Below are 20,403 nucleotides of genomic sequence, written 5' to 3' on the forward strand. Positions count from 1 at the left end.
GTTAAAGTTAGTGGCGGAGTGTTCCGGCTGCAAATACTGGGCTGCGTCTTCTGGACTGCAAGGACTGTTGAAGGGGGAACTTGGTGGAAGCTATGGATTAGAAGGCACATTGATCCTTGGCTTTGAAGGACAGCACACCCCCTTTCAGTTCCTACTTTTGGGGAATGCTTTGAAGAATAAATGAAATGTCTGGGAAGCACTGCTATAGATGCTATTCTATCAACGTGTTTCTTTGGGTATGGCAGGGATATTTTCAGGAATGCCCACATCACCTCTGCTCCTCAAGGATGCATATAACCCTGCTGGATGAATTCCTTAGGCTTAAGGCTTAGAAGGTCAACTAAAATGCCTGTGGAGGCTGGGTGGGCACCAACAGCAAATAAAGAGTGAAGTAATAGGCCACTGGGACAGTAGCTAAGGACCGTAACTCTTTGAAAGCAGTAGCCAGTTAACTCCAGCTTATAGTGGTCCAGTGGGAATCAGAGCCCTGGATTGCTTATGTTCTCATTTTCCAAGGGAAGTCTGAAATTCAAGTGTTAATATGAAAGAGACTTTGTCTTTCCCTGTCCTGCTCTACCCACAGTGTGTGTGTGTGTCTGGAATATATGCTCAATTTACTTTTTCAGAATGGGTCTGTGGCCTGGTTAATAAATTCTGAGTACTTCGTATTCTGAAGATGTCTTTTTCTTCTGGATTTGAATGCTGGTTTTATTATATAAAAGTCTTAGTTCAAATTAATACTTAAGGTTAAGTCCCCCTTCCTTCCCCCCAAAGGAAGAGAGGAGTGTGGGAAGGGCAAAGGGAGAGGGAGAGAAGCTTAAGCAGGCTCCACCTTGGGTGTGAAGCCAGACATGGGGCTCCATCTCACAGCCCTGAGATCATGACCTGAGCTGAAATCCAAAGTCCAATCCTTACCCTACAGAGCCACCCAGGCACCCCTGAGTTCCATTCTTTAAGAATAAGCTGGGGTTTCAAGCCCCTCTAGATAAAGGTTGGATGTTCTCTTTATGGCTTTAAAATATCATTATTTGTGTTTATGATTAATTTAAAAATTCTGTTCTACAATTGAGGGATCCTTTCAACCAGAAGCAAAAATTTGCTGGAAAAATTTGCTCTATTTCTTTCATTAGTTCATTCTTTTGGCTTTTTTCTCCCCCATCTGGAACTTAACTGGATTGATACTGAACTTCTAGATCTATTATCCACACTTAAAAATATATATATTTTTTACTCTGTTCTTTTGTACTGAATTCTGGGTATATTTTTGGCTTATTATTCCAACTCAGATTTGATCTCCAACTATGTTCTTCTACTTACCCCAATTTTTTTCCTTTGGTGTTGAGGGTTTTTTTTCATTCCATTTTAAACTTCCAAATTTTCTTTTCATAATACAGTTGTCCCCTCTTATCAGCAGGGGTCACATTTCACGACCACCCCCACCCCCACCATGGATGACTGAAACCACACTTAGTACCAAATCTTAAGATATACTTTTTTTTATATATACATGCTTACCTATGATAGTTTAATTTATAAATTGGGCACAGTAAGAGATTAATAATAACAAAACAATTATATCAATATACTAAATAAAAGTTAAGTGACTGTGGTCTCTCAAAAAATCTTTTTGTAAGGGTGCCTGATGGCTCAGTGGGTTAAGCCTCTGCCTTGGCTCGGATCCTGGTCTTAGGGTCTGGGACTAAGCCCCACATCGGGCTCTCTGCTCAGCGAGAAGCCTCTGCCTACCTGTGCTGCCAAATGAATAAATAAAATCTTTAAAAAAATTTTTTTGTACTGTACTCACCCTCCTTGTGATTCTGTGAGATAAAATGTCTACATGATGACATGAGGTGAATTCGCAGTGTTAGGCTACTGAACTTCTGAGGATTCATCAGGAAGACCATCTCCTTCTGGTCAGCAGGCTAACCACACAGGCGACTGAAATCAGGGAAAGCAAAACCACAGATGAGGAGACTGGTGTACCTTCATACCTTTTGAAAAAAATGGCTGAAACATCTCAAAATAAAGTTTTCATTAGTTGCCTCCATTCAGCTTGGTTCCTTAGGTGTTAGTTTTTGGTTGTTGATTTCTTTCCTTTATGGTGGTTTTCTTCACATTAGTGTTCATATGTCCATTAATATTTATTGTTGAGCATCACATTCTGCCTTTCTGGGAAGCTAGGACTTGATGCCCTCTGTCTGGTGGTTATGGAAGAGAGGGACAAATGGCCCCACGTGTGTAACTTTTCTTCTAGGTGAGGTGGCTTGTGTCCCTTCTGACCTTTCAAAATCATGTTCAGGGCTGGATCCCAGGGGTACATTTCAGAATAAACGACTCCATTTCTGTTGCCCTTGTGGTGATCAGGGTTTACTTTAGGATCTGCTTATTTCCTCACCAGCCCCCAGATTCCATCTAGGACTCTCCCAAAGCAAACTGGGAACTTTGGAAAACTGTTAGTACTGTTATCAGCTTATTATACCAGGGCAGGCCTACCCAGACATTCTAAATGTTGCCCTCTAATTAACGACCCTTTAAAAAAAAATCACTACAACTAATAGGTCTGTTACTTCTAGGAAAAATAAAGTAACAAGGACAGGATTTATTCTACCATCTTAGCCAGAAAACCAGCTCAAATATTTGAAAGGACTTCAGACATGGACCAAGATTGATCTTCGAGAGAGCAATTGTACCAACTATCTATAGGTTACAGTGCAAGGGGCATAGGTAGGGGGAGAGCCAAACAGAGCCCTGCAGTGTTACTGTGTTGAGGTGACAAAAATGAGTATTTATTTGTATTAGCGGAGGCCAATGTGGCTATAGTCTGAAAGGCAGAGAACAGAAGGACCCCTTCAAATATTTGGTTGAGCACTGATAGACACATGAATAAGAGTAAACTACTCAAATTTGAGAAGAGCTACTAAAAAGGAACAGGCAAGAAAATCTTGGTCAGAGGCACCTGGGTAACTCAAGTCAGTTAAGCGTCTGCCTTTGTCTCAGGTCATGATCTCAGGATCCTAGGATTGAGCCTCTTAACACATCAGGCTCAACAGGGAGTCTGCTTCTCCCTCTCACCTTCCCCTGCTCATGCTATCTCGCATGCTCTCTCTCAAATAAAAAAATTTTTTTTAAAAGATTTTATTTATGTATTTGACAGAAAGAGATCACAAGCAGGCAGAGAGGCAGGCAGAGTGAGAGGAGGAAGCAGGCTCCCCGCTGAGCAGAGAGCCTGACTCAGGGCTCGATCCCAGGACCCTGGGATCATGACCCAAGCTGAAGGCAGAGGCTTTAACCCACTGAGCCACCCAGGTGCCCCTGAAATAAAATCTTAAAAAAAAAAAAATTATTGGCAGTTGCACAGGGTTAGAAGTAGTTACATGTTCCTAACTGTCTATTCTTGGCAACAATACATGGAACACTAGGTAGAATCCTCAGCAAGGTAGAGATAAAGTCTTCTAAGATTAAAGATTGCTTTGCACCTAACAGACCTTTAATGTAAATCTTGAAAGGAGCCAATTGATTCCAAGTAAGGAATAGACAAAACAATCCCCAAAGGTTGAACAGGGCTTAGAAAAATTCCTGACCCCACCAGCCAGATCAGAAAATGAGCAGGAAATCAACATTCAACATTATTTAAAATAATTTTTTAAAAAATTTCAGCAACCCGAAACTATAATGTACAGTGTTTAGCACAAAATCAAAATCACCAGGCATATATAAAAATAGAAACACATCATCCATACAGGAGAAAGTTTAATAAAATAATAAAAACCGACCCAATAGTGCTAACATCCAGATAAAAAATCTTCAAGATGGTAGAGGGAAATGTAAGCATAATGAAGAGAGATATGAAAGACATAAAAAAAAAATTAAAGCTAGAATTTCTGAGATAAAAAATATATACTGCATGGGATTGAAAGAATAGACACTACAAAGAAAAGATTAGTGAATATAAAGACAAAGCAAAAGAAACTATCCAGAATGAAGCACAAAGATTAAACAGAAAAAAAAAAAAAATAGAGCAACAATGACCCGTGAGACAATATTAAATGGCCTGACATACATGTATCTGAAGTCCCCAGAAGAAGTGAATAAAAAAACAAGTTGTGGGGCACCTGGGTGGCTCAGTGGGTTAAAGCCTCTGCCTTCAGCTTGGGTCATGATCCCAGGGTCCTGGGATCGAGCCCTGCACTGGGCTCTCTGCTTAGCAGGGAGCCTGCTTCCTCCTATCTCTCTGCCTGCCCCTCCATCTACTTGTGATCTCTGTTTGTCAAATAAATAAAATAAAATCTTTTAAAAAAAAAGTTGAGAAATAATAGGCCCAAATTTTCCAACTTTGATAAAACTGTAAACCCACTGAATTAGGAATCTCAAAGAATCCTAAGTAGAATAATCTTTAAGAAAGTTGTGCAAAGGTGCGCCTGGGTGGCTCAGTGGGTTAAGCTGCTGCCTTCGGCTCAGGTCATGATCTCAGGGTCCTGCGATCGAGTCCCGCATCGGGCTCTCTGCTCGGCAGGGAGCCTGCTTCCCTCTCTCTCTCTGCCTGCTTCTCCATCTACTTGTGATTTCTCTCTGTCAAATAAATAAATAAAATCTTTTAAAAAAAAAGAAAGTTGTGCAAAGGCATATCATAAATAAACTGTTGAAAACCAAGAATTAAGAGACTATATTTTTAAAATACAGAGGGGGAGAAAAAAAACCCTTTACATATAGAAGAATAAAGTTGAGAGCAACAGACTTTTTGACAGAAATAATCCAAGTTAGAAGACAGTGAAGAAACTTCTGTAAAGTACTACAGAAAACTGTCAATCAAGAATTCTTAACTGAGCTAAAACATATTTCAAAAAAGAAGTCAAAAATTTTAAATGCAGTGCTATCAGATCTGTGCACCTAGAAATAGTAAAAGGAGCTCTTAAGGAGAAGGGAAATGATACTAGATGGAAATTTGGTTTTAGCTAAAGAATATTACCAGGGACAAAGAGAGACATTTAATGACAATAAAATGGTCAATTTATCATGAGCACAACAATCCTAAATGGAAATGGACCTAATAAGGGCTTCATAATACATAAACAGCCTGAACTAAAAGGAAAAGTAAAAAAATCTACCAGTATAGTGAGGATTCTAACATTCCTCTCAGTAATTGATAGAAAGAATAGGCAGAAAAGCAATATGAATACATAAGATTAAGCAACACAATTGACCTGACCAAACTGACCCTTTTCCTGAAAACTCCAGCTAACAAAAGCCAAGATGCATAATATTTTCAAGTACTCGTGGAACATTCATCAAGGCAGAATATTCTGGGCAACAAAACAGAATTTTAATATAATTAATACACTTAAGAAGGCTAAAATTATAAAAAGAATGTTTTTTCACCAAAACAGAAATAAACTATAATTAATAAAAGAAAAATATCTGAGGGCACCTGGGTGCTTCAGTCAGTTAAGCCTCTGCCTTCAGCTCAGGGCATGATCCCAGGGTCCTGGGATTGAGCCCTGCATAGGGCTCTTTGCTCAGCAGGGAACCTGCTTCTCCCTCTCCTTCTGCCTGCTGCTCCCCCTGCTTATACTCTCTTGCTACTCCTGTCAAATAAATAAATAAAATCTTGAAAAGGAAAAAAAAGAAAAAAAGAAAAATATCTGGAAAATCCCCAAATACTTAACAATTAAACAACATATATATAAATACCACGTGGGTCAAAAAAGAACTTGGAAATTAGGAAATATTTTGAACTAAATTATGATAAAAACACAACATATCAAAATATATGGGAGGCAGTTAAAGCAGTATTTAAAGGAAAATGTACTGCATTAAATGCACAGATCAGAAAAGATGAAAAATGTCCAATCAATGACCTAAGCTTCCATCTTAAAAAAACTAGAAAAAGAACAGGATCTACACCACTAAAATAATAAAGCAAATAAAACCCAAAAGGATGGATTAGTAAAGATCAGAAATCAATGAAGTAGAACACACTCATGTGCATTCATACAAAGTGGAACCAATCAATGAAATACAATGCTGCTTCTTTGAGAAAAATCACTAAAACTGATAAACCACAAGCTATACTAATGAGAAAAAAGGGGAAGACACAAATTACCAAAATCAGGAATAAAACTGGAGGGTATCCATACAGATCATATAAACATTAAAAGGATAATAAGGGGGACACCTGGGTGGCTCAGTGGGTTAAGCCGCTGCCTTCGGCTCAGGTCATGATCCCAGGGTCCTGGGATCGAGTCCCACATCAGCTCCTTGCTCAGCAGGGAGCCTGCCTCTCTCTCTGCCTCTGCCTGCTTGTGTGCTTTCTCTCTCTCTCTTTCTGACAAATAAATAATATCTTAAAAAAAAAAAAGGATAATAAGGGAAGATTATGAACAAACACCAAAGCTCATTCAAGAAAGAATCATCAACAAAATGAAAAGGAAACCTACGGAATGGAAGAAATTACTTTTAAGTCATATATCCAATAAGAGATTAATATCCAAAACATAAAGAAATCCTACAACTTTTTTCCCCCAAATTTTATTTATTTGAGAGAGAGAGACAGAGATAGCTAGAGAGCATAAGTGGGGAGGAGAGGAAGAAGCAGGCTCCCCTCCGCCCCAGCAGGGAGCCCGATGTGGGACTCAATCCCAGGACCCTGAGATCATGACTTGAACTGAAGGCAGATGCTTAACCAACTGAACCACCCAGGCATCCCTTTTCAAAAGATTTTATTTATTTATTTGACACAGAGGGAGAGAGAGACAGCAAGGGAGGGAACACAAGCAAGGGGAGTGTGACAGGGAGAAGCAGGCTTCCCAAGCAGGGAGCCCAATGTGGAGCTCTATCCCAGGACCCTGGGATCATGATCCGAGCCTAAGGCAGACGCTTAGCAGCTGAGTCACCCAGGTGCCCCAAGAAATCTTACAACTTAGTAACAAAACAAAACAAAAAACCACAAATAATCTAATTAAAAAGGGTAGTTCTGAATAGTCATTTTTTCCCAAAGAAGATATATATAGAGAGATAGCCAATAAGCACATGAAAAGATGCTCAACATCACTAATCATCAGAGAAATGGCAAATGGAAGCAGGAGACATCACCTCACACCTGATAAAATAGCTACTAACAAGACAAGAAGTAACAAGTGTTGGCAAGGATGTGGAGAAAAGGGAACCTTTATACACTGTTTGTGGGAATGTAAGTTGGTGCAGCCACTATGGAATTTTTTGGTGCCTCAAAATTTGAGGTGCCTCAAAAAACTAAAAACAGAACTACCATATGACCCAGCAATTACACTTCTGGGTATTTATCTGAAGAAAATAAAAGCATTAACACACAAAAAAAGTATAAGCATTCCTATATTCATTGCAGCATTTAGAATAACCAAGATGTGGAAACAACCTGTGTCCATTGATGGATGAATGGATACATAAAATGTGTGTATATATACATTTTATGTTATTCTCTCAAAGGAATGAAAGACATTTTTCCAGTCAAGACAACATGGATGGGCCTTTGTTAAGTGAAATAAGTCAGACAAAGAGAAATACTATGTGATCTTACTTATAGGTGGAACCAAAAAAGCAAATAAATAAACCAAGTTCAGATACAGAGAACAGACAGGTGGTTGCCAGAGGTGGGGGATAGAAATGGGTGAGGAAAGTCGAAAAGATACAAACTTCCAGTTATAAAATAAGTCATCAGGATGTAATGTTCAGCTTGGCAACAAAAGTTAATACCACATTGCATATCTGAGAGTTGTTAAGAGAGATCTTCAAAGTTCTGATCAGAAGAAAAAATACTCTGTAACTACATATTGTTGACAGATGTTACTAGACTTACTGTGATTTTACAAAAACATACAAATACTAAATCATTATACTGTACATCTGAAACATGTTGTCTGTTAACTGTACCTCAATTAAAGAATAAGATCTTACAGTAATTTTACACTTGATGCTGTAAGTTGCTGTTACCAATAATGTTACTATTTTGTATAAACTGTCACTTTGATGCAATAATGTAAGTTTGTTATTTTCTACTGATAGTTATTGTTGGGCTGGCAGAAAGGGCTACTTAAGATGGCAAAAGTTCCCGCCACAAGACCTGAGCTCGGACAGGAGAACAAAGGCCCAAGCAGGAATCTGAGACCCTCCGGCCCAGGTTCCCATGGACCAATGGGACCCTGACAAGCAGGAATCTGAGACCCCCGCCCCAGGCTCCAGCGGACCAATGGGACCCTGACCAGCAGACGAAATATCCAAGTAAGGGAAACTTGCCAAAAGACCCCTGAGCTCCCCTCAAGACCCCTTAAAAGTCCCCTCCTCCCTGCCTTGGGCGCGACTTCCGCCACTCCGCTTTCCAGAGTCGCGGAAGCTCGCCAGAGGGTGCCCAACTCCTTCTGGCGCAACTTTCCTGGCTCCCCTTCTCCTGAGCCCTGAAACTTCGACGGAGAGTGTTTTTAATAAATCTTGCCTTGCACCCACTTTGCCTGGTGTTGTGTTTATCTCGCCGGAAAAAAACTTTACAGTTATTAGTAGCATGAGGAATATCAGTCAGAGTCCCAGCTGGAAACAGCACAAATTAAGAAGAATCAAAGATATTTACAAAATGGCAGGCAGAATAAGGGAATCACAGGATTAATGCAGTAACAAAATTAGAAGCACCTTACCCCTAAACAGAAAAGATAAGGGATGAGAGCTGTTATCACTCCTCCAAAAGAAAAAGAGGTATATTGAAAGGAACCTTTGGTTGAAGGACATAGGCAATCCAACCTCAAAAGGAGGAAATAGGGAAATACTTTGCCCTTGTCGGTTTCGTCCCATTTTCTGCTAGAGCTCCTCTCTGGCTTACCCCAACAGGACTCCAAAATGAAGGAATCCAGTCAGCAGAGTGGATGTGGAGGGGCCAACAGATGAAGCGATATATGAGCAGCTTACTTTAATAAATATTCCTTTCTGTATTGACAATTTAAACGTTAATTAATCAGGACTGTGGTTGCTGGTGACAGAAACGCAACTTGATGCCATTTAAACAAAAAAAAAAAAAAAAAAAAAGGAAAAGGAAAAACTGGAGGAAGGGCTGGAGAAGAGCTGATTTTAGGGAAATAAATGCTACTGGGGCACAATTTTCCTCATGTCTACAAGTTGGTTTCTTTTGTAACAAAGAGGGTCTCCCCAGTGGAGACCCCAGGGGTCTCCAGCAGTGACTGGGGTGACATCTTTAGAGCAGAATAATGAGATGAGATGAAACTCAGCTTTCAAATTCCATAGAGAAAAGTCTTAGAGAAGAACTTTACTAAGAGATGTAAATGAAGATTTGCATAAATGGGCTAGGAAGATGGATTTTAAAGATATTAATTCTTTCCAAGTTATAAGCATAATGTAAACCTAAACATCACTTGAATTTTGGGGTAATACAAAAAATAAAGTCTCAACTTCATCAAGGATTTGCCTCAAAAAAGGAATACCAAAGACAACTTGTTCAATTATTAAAATGCATTGTCAAGTGACTGGCAATTCAAAGTGTTATTTTGATGGAAGAATAGCAAGTTAATTGAACAAAGCTGGTATGTGTAGGTATGTGCATAATAAAAGTAAAGAACCCAAACTAATGGAATGGGAACGGATTAACCAATAAATGGTGCTGGGAAAATTAACTATATGGGACAAAATTACACTAGACCCTTAAATCACATTTTATACCTAGATAACTTAAAAGATAAAGATAACTTAAAGAGAAATGTAAAAAAGGAAAGCATAAAATATAACAGAGAAGATGATTATTTAATCTTGGGATGTAAAAGGCTTTTTAAGTATAATAAAGGAGATTTTACAACATACAAATGTACAACTTAATTGAGAAATAATTACATGTAAAATTAAAAGGCAAACAGCAAACTAGAAAAACATTCTTAAACTGAGGAACTATTACTACACTGTATAAAAATACTAAACAAATGTTTACTAAATGATGTTTTTGTTGGTTAAATGTACTGTTCTGAAATCATCAGGGAAAAATAAAGCTGATTATTTTAGATAATGGTAAAAGAAAATGATACGACCTTATTGGAAATAAATGCTTTAGATTGGCCATTCATAATTTAGTATAATTTTATTTTCATTACACCTATAATAGAAGAGTAAAATACACACAGAAGTAAGGCTCACATATTTTTAATTTTTAGAAAATTAAGTCCATTATGGTCAAAAGTGGTCATTTTATTTTATATCCTTCACACATATTCACTGTGAATAGCTTCACTCAAACTACCTAGGTTTTGCTATACAATACATTTAACTATAGTTGCTGGTATAATTAAAAAAACCCAAAAGACAAAAAACTTATAAAATTGTCACTCACCTGACATGGGATTAAACACACAGAATGAGTTCAATAATGATCTGAATTTAATAAAGAATTGATTCAACTCTGCTCAAGAGTTATAACTGAACACTTTTTTCCTAATGGAAGAACAAATTCAGAATATGCTATAATACCGATTTTTTAAAAAACTGATGAGAAAATATGAATAGTGGCTGGAAAGATAAATGGGTGCATTCAATGAGAATTTTTATTTCAATTATCCACAAAACAATATTATAATACCTTATAAAAATATTACATTTTAGGCTACCATTATTCATTAAAAAAAGTGTTTGTGCTATAAAGGTTGTTTTTGTCAACTTCCTTTTCTGGTGAGGGTTGAATTCCACATTAAGACACTGAAGATGAAAAGCTGCTGGAAAAAAAAATCTTCAAATGTACAAAGTTCTTTATTTCTCTTGGCAATTTAAAAATACAGAACCATTTAAACTGAATACACATTAAGTTAGTGTTTTATTTCCTTACTATACAATTGATATAAGGAACTGCTCCATTTAGTTAAAACCTAATGAATACCATCAACTTTTCCTGACTTATTTTTCTGAACACAATTAGTACATAATTTTGTTATCCTTTTTTAAATGCTTAAAAAATTATAATACCATAGTTCCCATAAAGCCCTTTAAAAATTTGACATCCCAGGTTGTAGATGTTCTGGGTAAATGATGACAGGAGTCCTAGGAAGACTCTTGGAAGAGAGACTGAATACTAAACAGGTTACGTAAACATTAGAAACCTCCACAACTTTTAGTACCAGAGCTATGACCAACCTAAATGAAGCTCATTTGTCACGTTTTAAAATTGTCTGAATTTCAATACAGTTACCATGGCACAGAATTTTAAACTTAATGATGAAATCATATAAGTGATGGTAGTTAAAAATCATAATTACAGGGACTGTTGGTTTTCAAGGTTACAGTGGAACTTGGGGTTAGGGGTTGTGAATAGAGCAAGTATACAACAAAGCTCACTGATCTTACTAGATTGATCAGAAAAATAAGAATTACAATTCTAAAATATGGGAACCTGATGTATTGCTTTAAAAGTGTGACTATAAAGGAGAATATTTTAAAACATAAATACTTTTATTTGTCAGATTCAGTTCCTTTGCTACACTTAAGCCAGTAATGATGCTATTTAAATTCCTATTTTGGAATTTCTTTTTGAGTCAGTCATAAAACTTTTGAGTTTCACTTCTACACTTTGGGCAAAAAACCTGTCCCTCCCTTTCCACTGCTTCTATTATTCTCAGTAAGTTTTCCTCCCCAAATCAACTAAATTCTAAAAAGGGAAAAAAATGATCACCATTAAGTATATTTTAAAAGTTAATATAGATTTAAACACAGATTTGAAAACTGGAGTTCTAAAAATGTTTCACATAAAAGCTCTATCACTGGAATTAGTGGGAAGCCTTAACTTAGCTATTTGAGGCTGAACGCTCATTTAGTGTTTACGTTAAGAAAGATTAGTTTCAGACATACCTTGGAACTCTTAAAATCTCAGAACAGGTGAGTGAAGAGCTGTGAGTGCCAGCAAAGCCATTTATCACTCTTTAACATGAACATTAAGCATAACATTCCATCCCTCTACCTATAAAATTTTCACATTTTCTTTTCTCATATTTCTTTTAAATATTTTCTTCTCTGTCAGTCTATATTCAGGAATAGCAAAAGTGCATTCAAGTCCCTGATCTAGTGATATTTCATATTTGTGGCACTCATCACCGTAAGTTCATACTAGAAATATCTCACAGTACCAGTCTACTTTTTCAAAAGGACTGTTTAAATATCGGGTCTTATTTTTTCATGTTATCTAAATATTAAAAGATTTTCCCTTGGATTGGACAGCACAACTTCAATTATATAGTGCCTTAAAGAAAATCAATACAACCTTATAAAAGATTAACTCACTTTCTAGTTACCTTCATTATTCTAAACTGAGCTATTCAGAAAATGATTAATCAAAGTGAAAAACTTCTACTTTCCAGTTCCATGAGTATGAGTATTAACATAGTGCATTATACTTTCAAATGTCACTACTGTCGTCTAACATTTAATCAAGTTTTAGATGCTGTTTATATTCCTTTTTGCTTCTAAAAACCTGGTGCATTTCCATGCAAAAGAAGGTAGATATTAATAAGATTGTATACTAACTGTTCAACTTCGAAAAAGCTTGTGAGAACAATGAATGAAAGACATCTTTAAAAACTGGAATGGAATTGTTTGGTCCTATAAAGTTCCTTGACTTTAAATTTTATTATGGTATACCTGTTTTTATCTCCCAAGTTTTATCTATAATGATACACACTTTCCTCTTAACGACTCTGAGTTTGGGGAATAAAAGAAAGGAAGTGATTTATAAAGAAGCAGCCTTGTTGTTCTTCATGGTCATGCTATCACTCACACGGTCATCAGTATCATTAACTGTACTTTCTTTGGACCCTGAAATAAGTTGGAAAATTCATCATTGGTATTTTAGAGTTTAACACTTGGGGAAAAAAAAGCAGTTTGTGCAACCGTATCTGGAATTCCAGTTTACCATTAAAAACATGCAGAGTGAAGAAAACTTTCTTCTTTTGATTCCTGTATGTAAAGTAAGGAAGTCTACACAAGTTCTTTACATTTTGGCAGATGTGTGCATATAAAAGGCTACTTGGATTATAAATTTTCTCCTGGCTGGTACTGTGGCTCTGTAGCAGTGAAGTAGTCTTCCAAGAAGGACTGAATATATTCAAATGTTGGTCTTTCATCAGGGTCCTTCTTCCAACAAAGGTTCATCAATTCATGTAGGGATTCTGGGCAGCCCTGAGGGCAAGGCATCCTGTATCCTCGTTCCACCTGCTCTAGCACTTCACGGTTTACCATACCTAACATACAAGATTCAGACATTAGAAAAAGTGATCCCTAACACCACTAGCAAGACAGAACAAATCTCCTAGCCACTAACTGACTCAAGGTATAGTAAGTTTATCAAGTGAAAGAATACTTTCAACAACAACAAAAAATTCTAAATGTCAAGTATATCAAATGCTTAGAAAATGCTAATCTGTTTCAACATGTCTAATTGTTTTTCATTCCACCTAAAACCTTAATTTTAACCCTATGCCTTCAAAACCCAACCCCATTTGATTAATGAGAATTTAGAGTACTACTTTGAAGTACTGATCCTTTCTGATATTAAAAGTTCACAAGGGCCAAATTTGGGTTAATGAGTGACAGTGGCAAGATAATGTATGGAAGAACTTCCAAACAAATTCAGAAGAAAGTTCTGGTCCTGGTTTTGCCAAATATATTAACTATGAAACTATATCAACGCACTTCCCTGAAAGTTTCCTTATCTAGTATCACCTGTTTGCCTTTCTTCAAGTAATTATATACAATTTCTTTCTTGTATTTCTTTGTAATCCTGTTTCCATTAGTAGCTCACCCTGTGTTATGATAGGCTAAGCAGACCCTCAATTATTGGGGAGGGAAGGAGGTTGCTGGGGAGATGACCCAGGATATTTAAGATATGCTTATTATCTGAGAGAATAGTAGAAATAAAAGGCCCATTTGGAAAATGTCTTGAGAAAGCTGAGGTGAATATGGGTCACACCTCGTGTGTTTGCCCTATCTCAAGAATCATGATTCTCAAAGGCTGCAGTCTATCCAATGCCAAAATAATGAGAGGAAGAAAGGGAGGGAAGGGAAAAAAGAGAACAAATAAAAGTTTTTCTTCCCCTTACAGCTTTTGCTCCTAATAAACTCTAGTGAAGGGTCTTGGGATAACAAAGAGCTAAAATGAAATGTCAACTTACCTGGATATGGCACTCTGCCCTTTGTTACCAGCTCTGTCTGTAGAATACCAAATGACCATACATCAGACTTTATTGTAAATCGACCATATAGTGCAGCCTCGGGAGCTGTCCATTTGATTGGAAACTTTGCACCTAAAATAATGACAATCTTGCTTAAGTAAATTGTTCATTAAAATCTATTTTGGGGGCACGTGGGCAGTTCAGTCAGTTAAGCGTTTGTCTTTGGTTCAGGTCATGTCCCAGGGTCCTGGGACTGAATCCCACCTTGGGCTCCCTGCTCCTCCTTCTCTGTCCTCCTCCTCTTTCTGCCTCCCTCGGCTTGTGTTCCCTCTCTCAAATAAATAAATAAAATCTTTAAAAATATATATATTTTTATAAATATGGCATAAGCAGGATTAATCTTTAGTCAATATCTTCATTGTATGTGTCATCAATGTCAGAGTCTTCAAAAGTACAAGATACATGGGAAAAATTCTTTAAAATTTGAATTCATACTACAATAAATCACATTTCTTTTTCATAAACCAGTGACATAAGAAAAAGAAATGTTGGGGCACCTCGGTGGGTTAAAGCCTCTGCCTTCGGCTCAGGTCATGATCCCAAGGTCCTGGGATTGAGCTCCCGCATCGGGCTCTCTGCTCCGCAGGGAGCCTGCTTCCCTTCCTCTCTCTCTGCCTGCCTTTCTGCCTACTTGTGATCTTGTCTGTCAAATAAATAAATAAAATATTTTTTTAAAAAAAGGAAAGAAAGAAAGAAAGAAAGAAAAAGAAATGTTGGTGGGGACAGAAAATTGTTCAAGAAAATAGAGGTAGAAGGGGGCCTGGGTGACTTAGTCAATTAAGCACCTGACTCTTGATCTCAGCTCAGGTCTTGATCTCAGGGTCATCAGTTTAGGCCCCATACCGAGCTCCATGCTGGGCATGAGGTCTACTTAAAAGACAAAAACAAAACAAAAAACAAAAAAACCCACAAAGGCAGAAAGTCTGATAAGCAACTAAAAACATGATTATAGGATCTGTAACTTTAAGGAAGTCTAGCACCTATTGGCTATACTTAACTGTTCGTTGATGATGGCCCATTCTGTTGAATTCTAATTTTAAAAGCCTATATTTACTCAAATATTTAGTGTATGTTTCTTATGCACAAGGCATTTGCTAATCATTATGGGAGACATAAAAACACAGCCTTTGTGAAGCTTAGACATTTAGAGTGGAAATAAGATTACAGGTGTCTTATATACTTATGTATATACACAACAATATAAAATAGTTCTTTAAATAGGGGCGCCTGGGTGACTCAGTGGGTTAAGCCTCTATCTTTGGCTCGGGTCATGGTCTCAGGGTCCTGGGATCAAGCAAGCTCTCTGCTCAGCGGGAAGCCTGCTTCCTCCTGCCTCTCTGCCTGCCTCTCTGCCTACTTGTGATCTCTGTCTGTCAAATAAATAAATAAAATCTTAAAAAAAAAAAAAAAGTAATCTTACCTTGTCTTGCTGTATATTCATTGTCTTCAATTAACCTTGCTAAACCAAAATCTGCTATTTTGCAAACAAGATTTTCTCCTACAAGAATATTAGCAGCCCGAAGATCTCGGTGAATATAATTCATTCTTTCAATATACGCCATACCATCAGCAATCTTGAAAAGGAAAACAAACAAACACATATGATACAAAGGGAAGGAGGGAGGGGGGAATCAGAAAAGGGAGAACAGGAGAAGAAACAAGAGATGCATATGGCTCACAAAGCCTAAAATATTTATATGGCCCTTCACAAAAATGGTTTGCTGAACTCTACTGTCGTGTTTAAGAGGCTTGAACACAGGACCATGGACTAGGCTTGGCATATGCCAAATCCTCACATGGGCAGTTTCTTGGTATAAAGCTTCTCTAAACTGAGAGTCTGTGGACATCTGAATGCTCACCAAGAAAGCAGTCTTAGAACTGACATGTCGACTAAAGCCAATCAAAGGCTCCTCGAACATCTCCCACATTTCTGAACAGAAACTGTTAATAGTTTTTACTCACATTTAAAAACTAAAACTCAGGGGACTAAAAGGCACAGCATAGAGAATACAGTCAATGATGCTGTAATAACATCATATGGTGACAGATGGTATGCAACATTTGCGAACACAGTATAAAGTATAGACTTGTTGGATCACTACACTATATACCTAAAACTAACATAACACTGTGTCAACTATACTTAAATAAAAAAATTTTTTAATATATAAAATTGCTCGTACATGGTAATTTAAAATTCAAAAATAACACAAATTCAGAAGAATAAAAAAATCCCATTTTTCAGTGTATATTGCCATCTTCATTCTTGTTTTCAACTATATTAAATGAAAAGTTCAGCACATTCTTTAGATTTCCAAAATTTTCGTTGGAATAGCAATCATTCATTATCTTAAAATTTATCTGCTGAAATAGAAGTACATATAGATTTCATATTTGTTAACTCAGGTTTCTAAGCTCACATGATGCATGACAGCACCATACTGGGAATTACATGCTTGGTTCTAATACTAGTAAATTACATGAATCTGTTAGATACTGCAGGTCTTCAGACACTATGTTATCTATAACATAAGGAAATCAGACTGAATTATCTCTAATGTTCCTTCCACTCTAAAATTCCATGATTTCACTATATAAACATCAGCTCTATTATGATTACTTTACATGTTTATGTACACTATCAATGCAAATTGATGCATGTGCAGTGCACAAATACCTGAGCAGCCATATCAACCAGTTGTGGGAGCTTCAAATACTTTCCATCTCCCTCCTTCAGGAAATCCAATAAACTCCCTATAAGAGAGAGAGAAAAATGTTCACAGAAAATAAGCAAATTTTTTTTTAAAGATTTTATTTATTTATTTGACAGAGAAAGAGAGAGATCACAAGTAGGCAGAGAGGCAGGCAGAGAAAGGGGGAGAAACAGGTTCCACGCTGAGCAGAGAGCCCGACGCAGGGCTCGATCCGAGGACCCTAAGACCATGACCTAGGCCAAAGGCAGAGGCTTAACCCACTGAGCCACCGCGGCACCCCAGAAAATAAGCAAATTTTAAATTAGGATTGAAATGAACATTCCCCCACCTCCAAACAAATCACTGCATCACAATACAAAACTTAAAACTTGTTATTCTTGGGGCACCTGGGTGGCTCAGTGGTTAAAGCCTCTGACTTCGGCTCAGGTCATGATCCCAGGGTCCTGGGATTGAGCCTCACATCGGGCTCTCTGCTCAGCAGGGAGTCTGCCTCTTCCTCCTCTCTCTTTCTGCCTGCCTCTCTGCCTACTTGTGGTCTGTCAAATAAATAAAAAAGAAACAAAAAAAAAACTTGTTATTCTTTAATATTTATTGCAGCTTTGGAACTTCTGAATAATTATTCTAGAAGAGGTCTCTCAACTGAAATTTTAAAAACTTCTCTAATAACATAATGGAAAACTGAATAATCTCTCTAGATTGTAGACATTCCTTCTTTGCTTTGATCAAGATCAGCAATTCCAATTTTGATCCAAAAGGCAGTATCAGATACCTGTGTATTTTTAAGTCAATCCGAATCAAGGGTGCAGACAACTGGGAATATCTTGGGGTACTTAAAGTAGACCTAGGTGGCCGAGCTGACATGAGAGTGTTAGTTGAATTAACTCCTCTCAATTTTAGCAGAAGATACCATGAAACAGCAGACCACTATGAATAATAGCTAACAGAAAGGCTAGAAGTCTAGTTGCTATTCTTGTAATACTAGTTAAAAACTTCCCATGTACCTGAAGTTAGTCAAGGAAAAAATAGCAGATAAACCAAAATTAAGGTACATTTTCAAAACAAACATAGTGTTCTTGTCAAAAGTAACAATGTCATCAAAGACAAGAAAAGCTAAGAGGGACAGCTCCAGATTAAAGGACACCAAAGAAAACTGACAACTAAAAGAACAGATTAAATCCTGGATGGGGGGAAAAGTGCGGTTAATTAAGGACATCACTGGGACAATCGATGAATGTCAAAAATGGACTGGTATCAGATCATGGAATTATATCCAATTTTGTCTTCAGGAGACAAACACTGAAGTATTTAGCAGTAAAGGGAATATGTTTGCAATGTGCTCCTCGGTTTCAGGGAAAAATCCTTATATTTTTATGTACTGAAAGATACATATATAGTTAGTTTAAAAGTATTTCAAAATAAAACAAAACAAGACGAGACAAAGAGAGCCCTTTCCATGACAGGACTGTGAAGCAAAGGAGAGCTATGATGTAGTCTCTTCCTTTATAGAGATTCAAAGTCAGAGAATATCTGTATTTCTTCTGGACCATCTACTGCAGATGGAACATGGTATTGTGTCTTTGCCTTTATCTGTCCATTTGAATATGTGCTGAGGATCTACTCCATGTAAGGCACTATAAAAGATACAAAATACAAAGATAAATATGTCATGGTCCCTGACCTTGAAAAGACCTTGATATAGTAAGAAAGTATAATACAAAGATCTAGAAAGTATATAAGTAATATACAAAAACAAATACTGTATAGTAGGTGTGATAAAATGTACTTTAAAACCTATAATTTTGCAGACACAATGGATATGGTTAATTCTATGAAGAAGTCAGAAAAGACTTTACGGAGGAAATTGGTTTCTAAGGAAGAATGGGGGCAGACAGGGAATTCTAGGAAGAAAGATTAACAAGTAAAAAGGCAGTACTGCATGTGACATCACAGTTCAGGGAAGTGAAAACAGTCCTTTGTGTGCAAGAACACAGGGGACAAAGATGGGAACTGATGTGGAAGAAGCTACAGAGGGAAAGGGAACACAGAAGGCAAGCATAAATGGACTTTACATGAAGTTTTATACTGAAAAGCAATACAATCAGATTTATGTTTAAAAAGCAATCATTCCAACAGTAATATGGAAAATGAAATTGGGCCAAAACTGCATAAAAAGATTAAGTTTAAAAGTTCCTAGAATAGTCTAGGAAAGACAGACTATTATGTTAAAATCTAGCAATGAAAGTGGGAAAGGAGAAAAGGCGGTATCTTCCAGAGAGATGTGATAAATGGGATCAATGGCATTGAATGGACCGTTATCACACAAGGTGGTGGGGAAGTGAAGACTGGTGGGCCCTCTCACCATGGTTTTCATCTGAGAGTTTCCAGGTGATGTTAATGTTGCTGCCATCCAGTGCACTAGAGACTCTTGCACATAGGCAAGAAGAGGCAAGCACAAGGACATTCACTGCAGCACTATCTGTTATAGTGACAAACTAGAGGCAACCTAAATGTTCAGACTGGGAAAGGAATGAGTAACAATGGTATATTCATACAGAATCTCATCCAACAGTTATAAATAGACAAATTATATCTTTATGCATATGAATAAATCTCAAGAACATAATGCTGAATGAAAATAAAGCTAGTAAGATTTACATAAGTTAAAAGCATACAAATACTGTTAAAAGACAAATATATATCAATACAAGTACATCAATACGGAAAACACAGATGGAAAAGGTAAGCATCAACTTCAAAATTAAGGTTACTTCTAGAAGGGAAATGGGCCCAAAGAACCTGAAGGGAAGGCTCTAATGAGAATGGGCTCAAGTAGGGGTTAAAACAAAGATGGAATTAGATCTGTAATGTTTTGCTTTCTTAGGAGAGAGAACTGAAGCAAATATGACAAAGTGTAAACATAAGTTAAATTTGGATGGTAAGGGCATGGTTGTTATTGTATTCTCTGTGTGTCTAAAATATTCCACAATTTAAAAAGAAATATGAAAAGTGTTGACATTAAATAAACTTAAGTAGTTTTCAAAAAGAGTAAATGGCTGGTTAGGAAGTGAAGACAGAGAGTATTCTTTAAAAAATCTTGGCTGTGAACGGAAGCAAAAAAGCAGAACAGTAGGTGAGAGAAGCAGATATTGGGATCTAAGAAAGGTTTTCTTTTTAGATGTAAGAAAGGATTAAAAACACAAGTAAAAAAACTGTCTTTAAACAGAGGAAGAGGCACTTCTTTTCTTTAATTCCTTTCCTGTAAGATAAATTGACATTACATAAATAAACACTGCAATGCAGAGTATATAGAAATAAACAGATGATACAGTTCTTTTGTTTTAGGATAAAGAATTTAAATAAGGTGGCATGATCGATACATTAAGTAAAAGAACATTTTTCAGTGTAACAGCTGATAATTGCTAAAACAGTACAGAACTGCAATGCACAGAAATCTAAGA

General features: G+C 37.0%; 1 protein-coding gene across 3 annotated transcripts in view; it reads right to left on the bottom strand.

Moving 5' to 3' along the window:
* Positions 1-10,083: 10,083 nt before the first annotated feature.
* Positions 10,084-20,403, bottom strand: part of YES1 (YES proto-oncogene 1, Src family tyrosine kinase) — a 66,265-nt gene continuing 55,945 nt past the window's right edge. For all 3 annotated transcript variants that reach the window (XM_059139249.1, XM_059139248.1, XM_059139250.1), the window contains 4 exons: positions 16,909-16,985; positions 15,652-15,805; positions 14,172-14,303; positions 10,084-13,241 (listed from right to left, as the gene is read on the bottom strand). In XM_059139249.1, the coding sequence (XP_058995232.1) occupies positions 13,033-13,241; positions 14,172-14,303; positions 15,652-15,805; positions 16,909-16,985 (572 nt within the window). In that variant the 3' untranslated portion in view covers positions 10,084-13,032. The remainder of the gene's footprint in view (positions 13,242-14,171; positions 14,304-15,651; positions 15,806-16,908; positions 16,986-20,403) is intronic.

The sequence above is a fragment of the Mustela lutreola genome, chromosome 11, assembly GCF_030435805.1.
Source record: "Mustela lutreola isolate mMusLut2 chromosome 11, mMusLut2.pri, whole genome shotgun sequence".
Lineage (NCBI taxonomy): Eukaryota > Metazoa > Chordata > Mammalia > Carnivora > Mustelidae > Mustela > Mustela lutreola.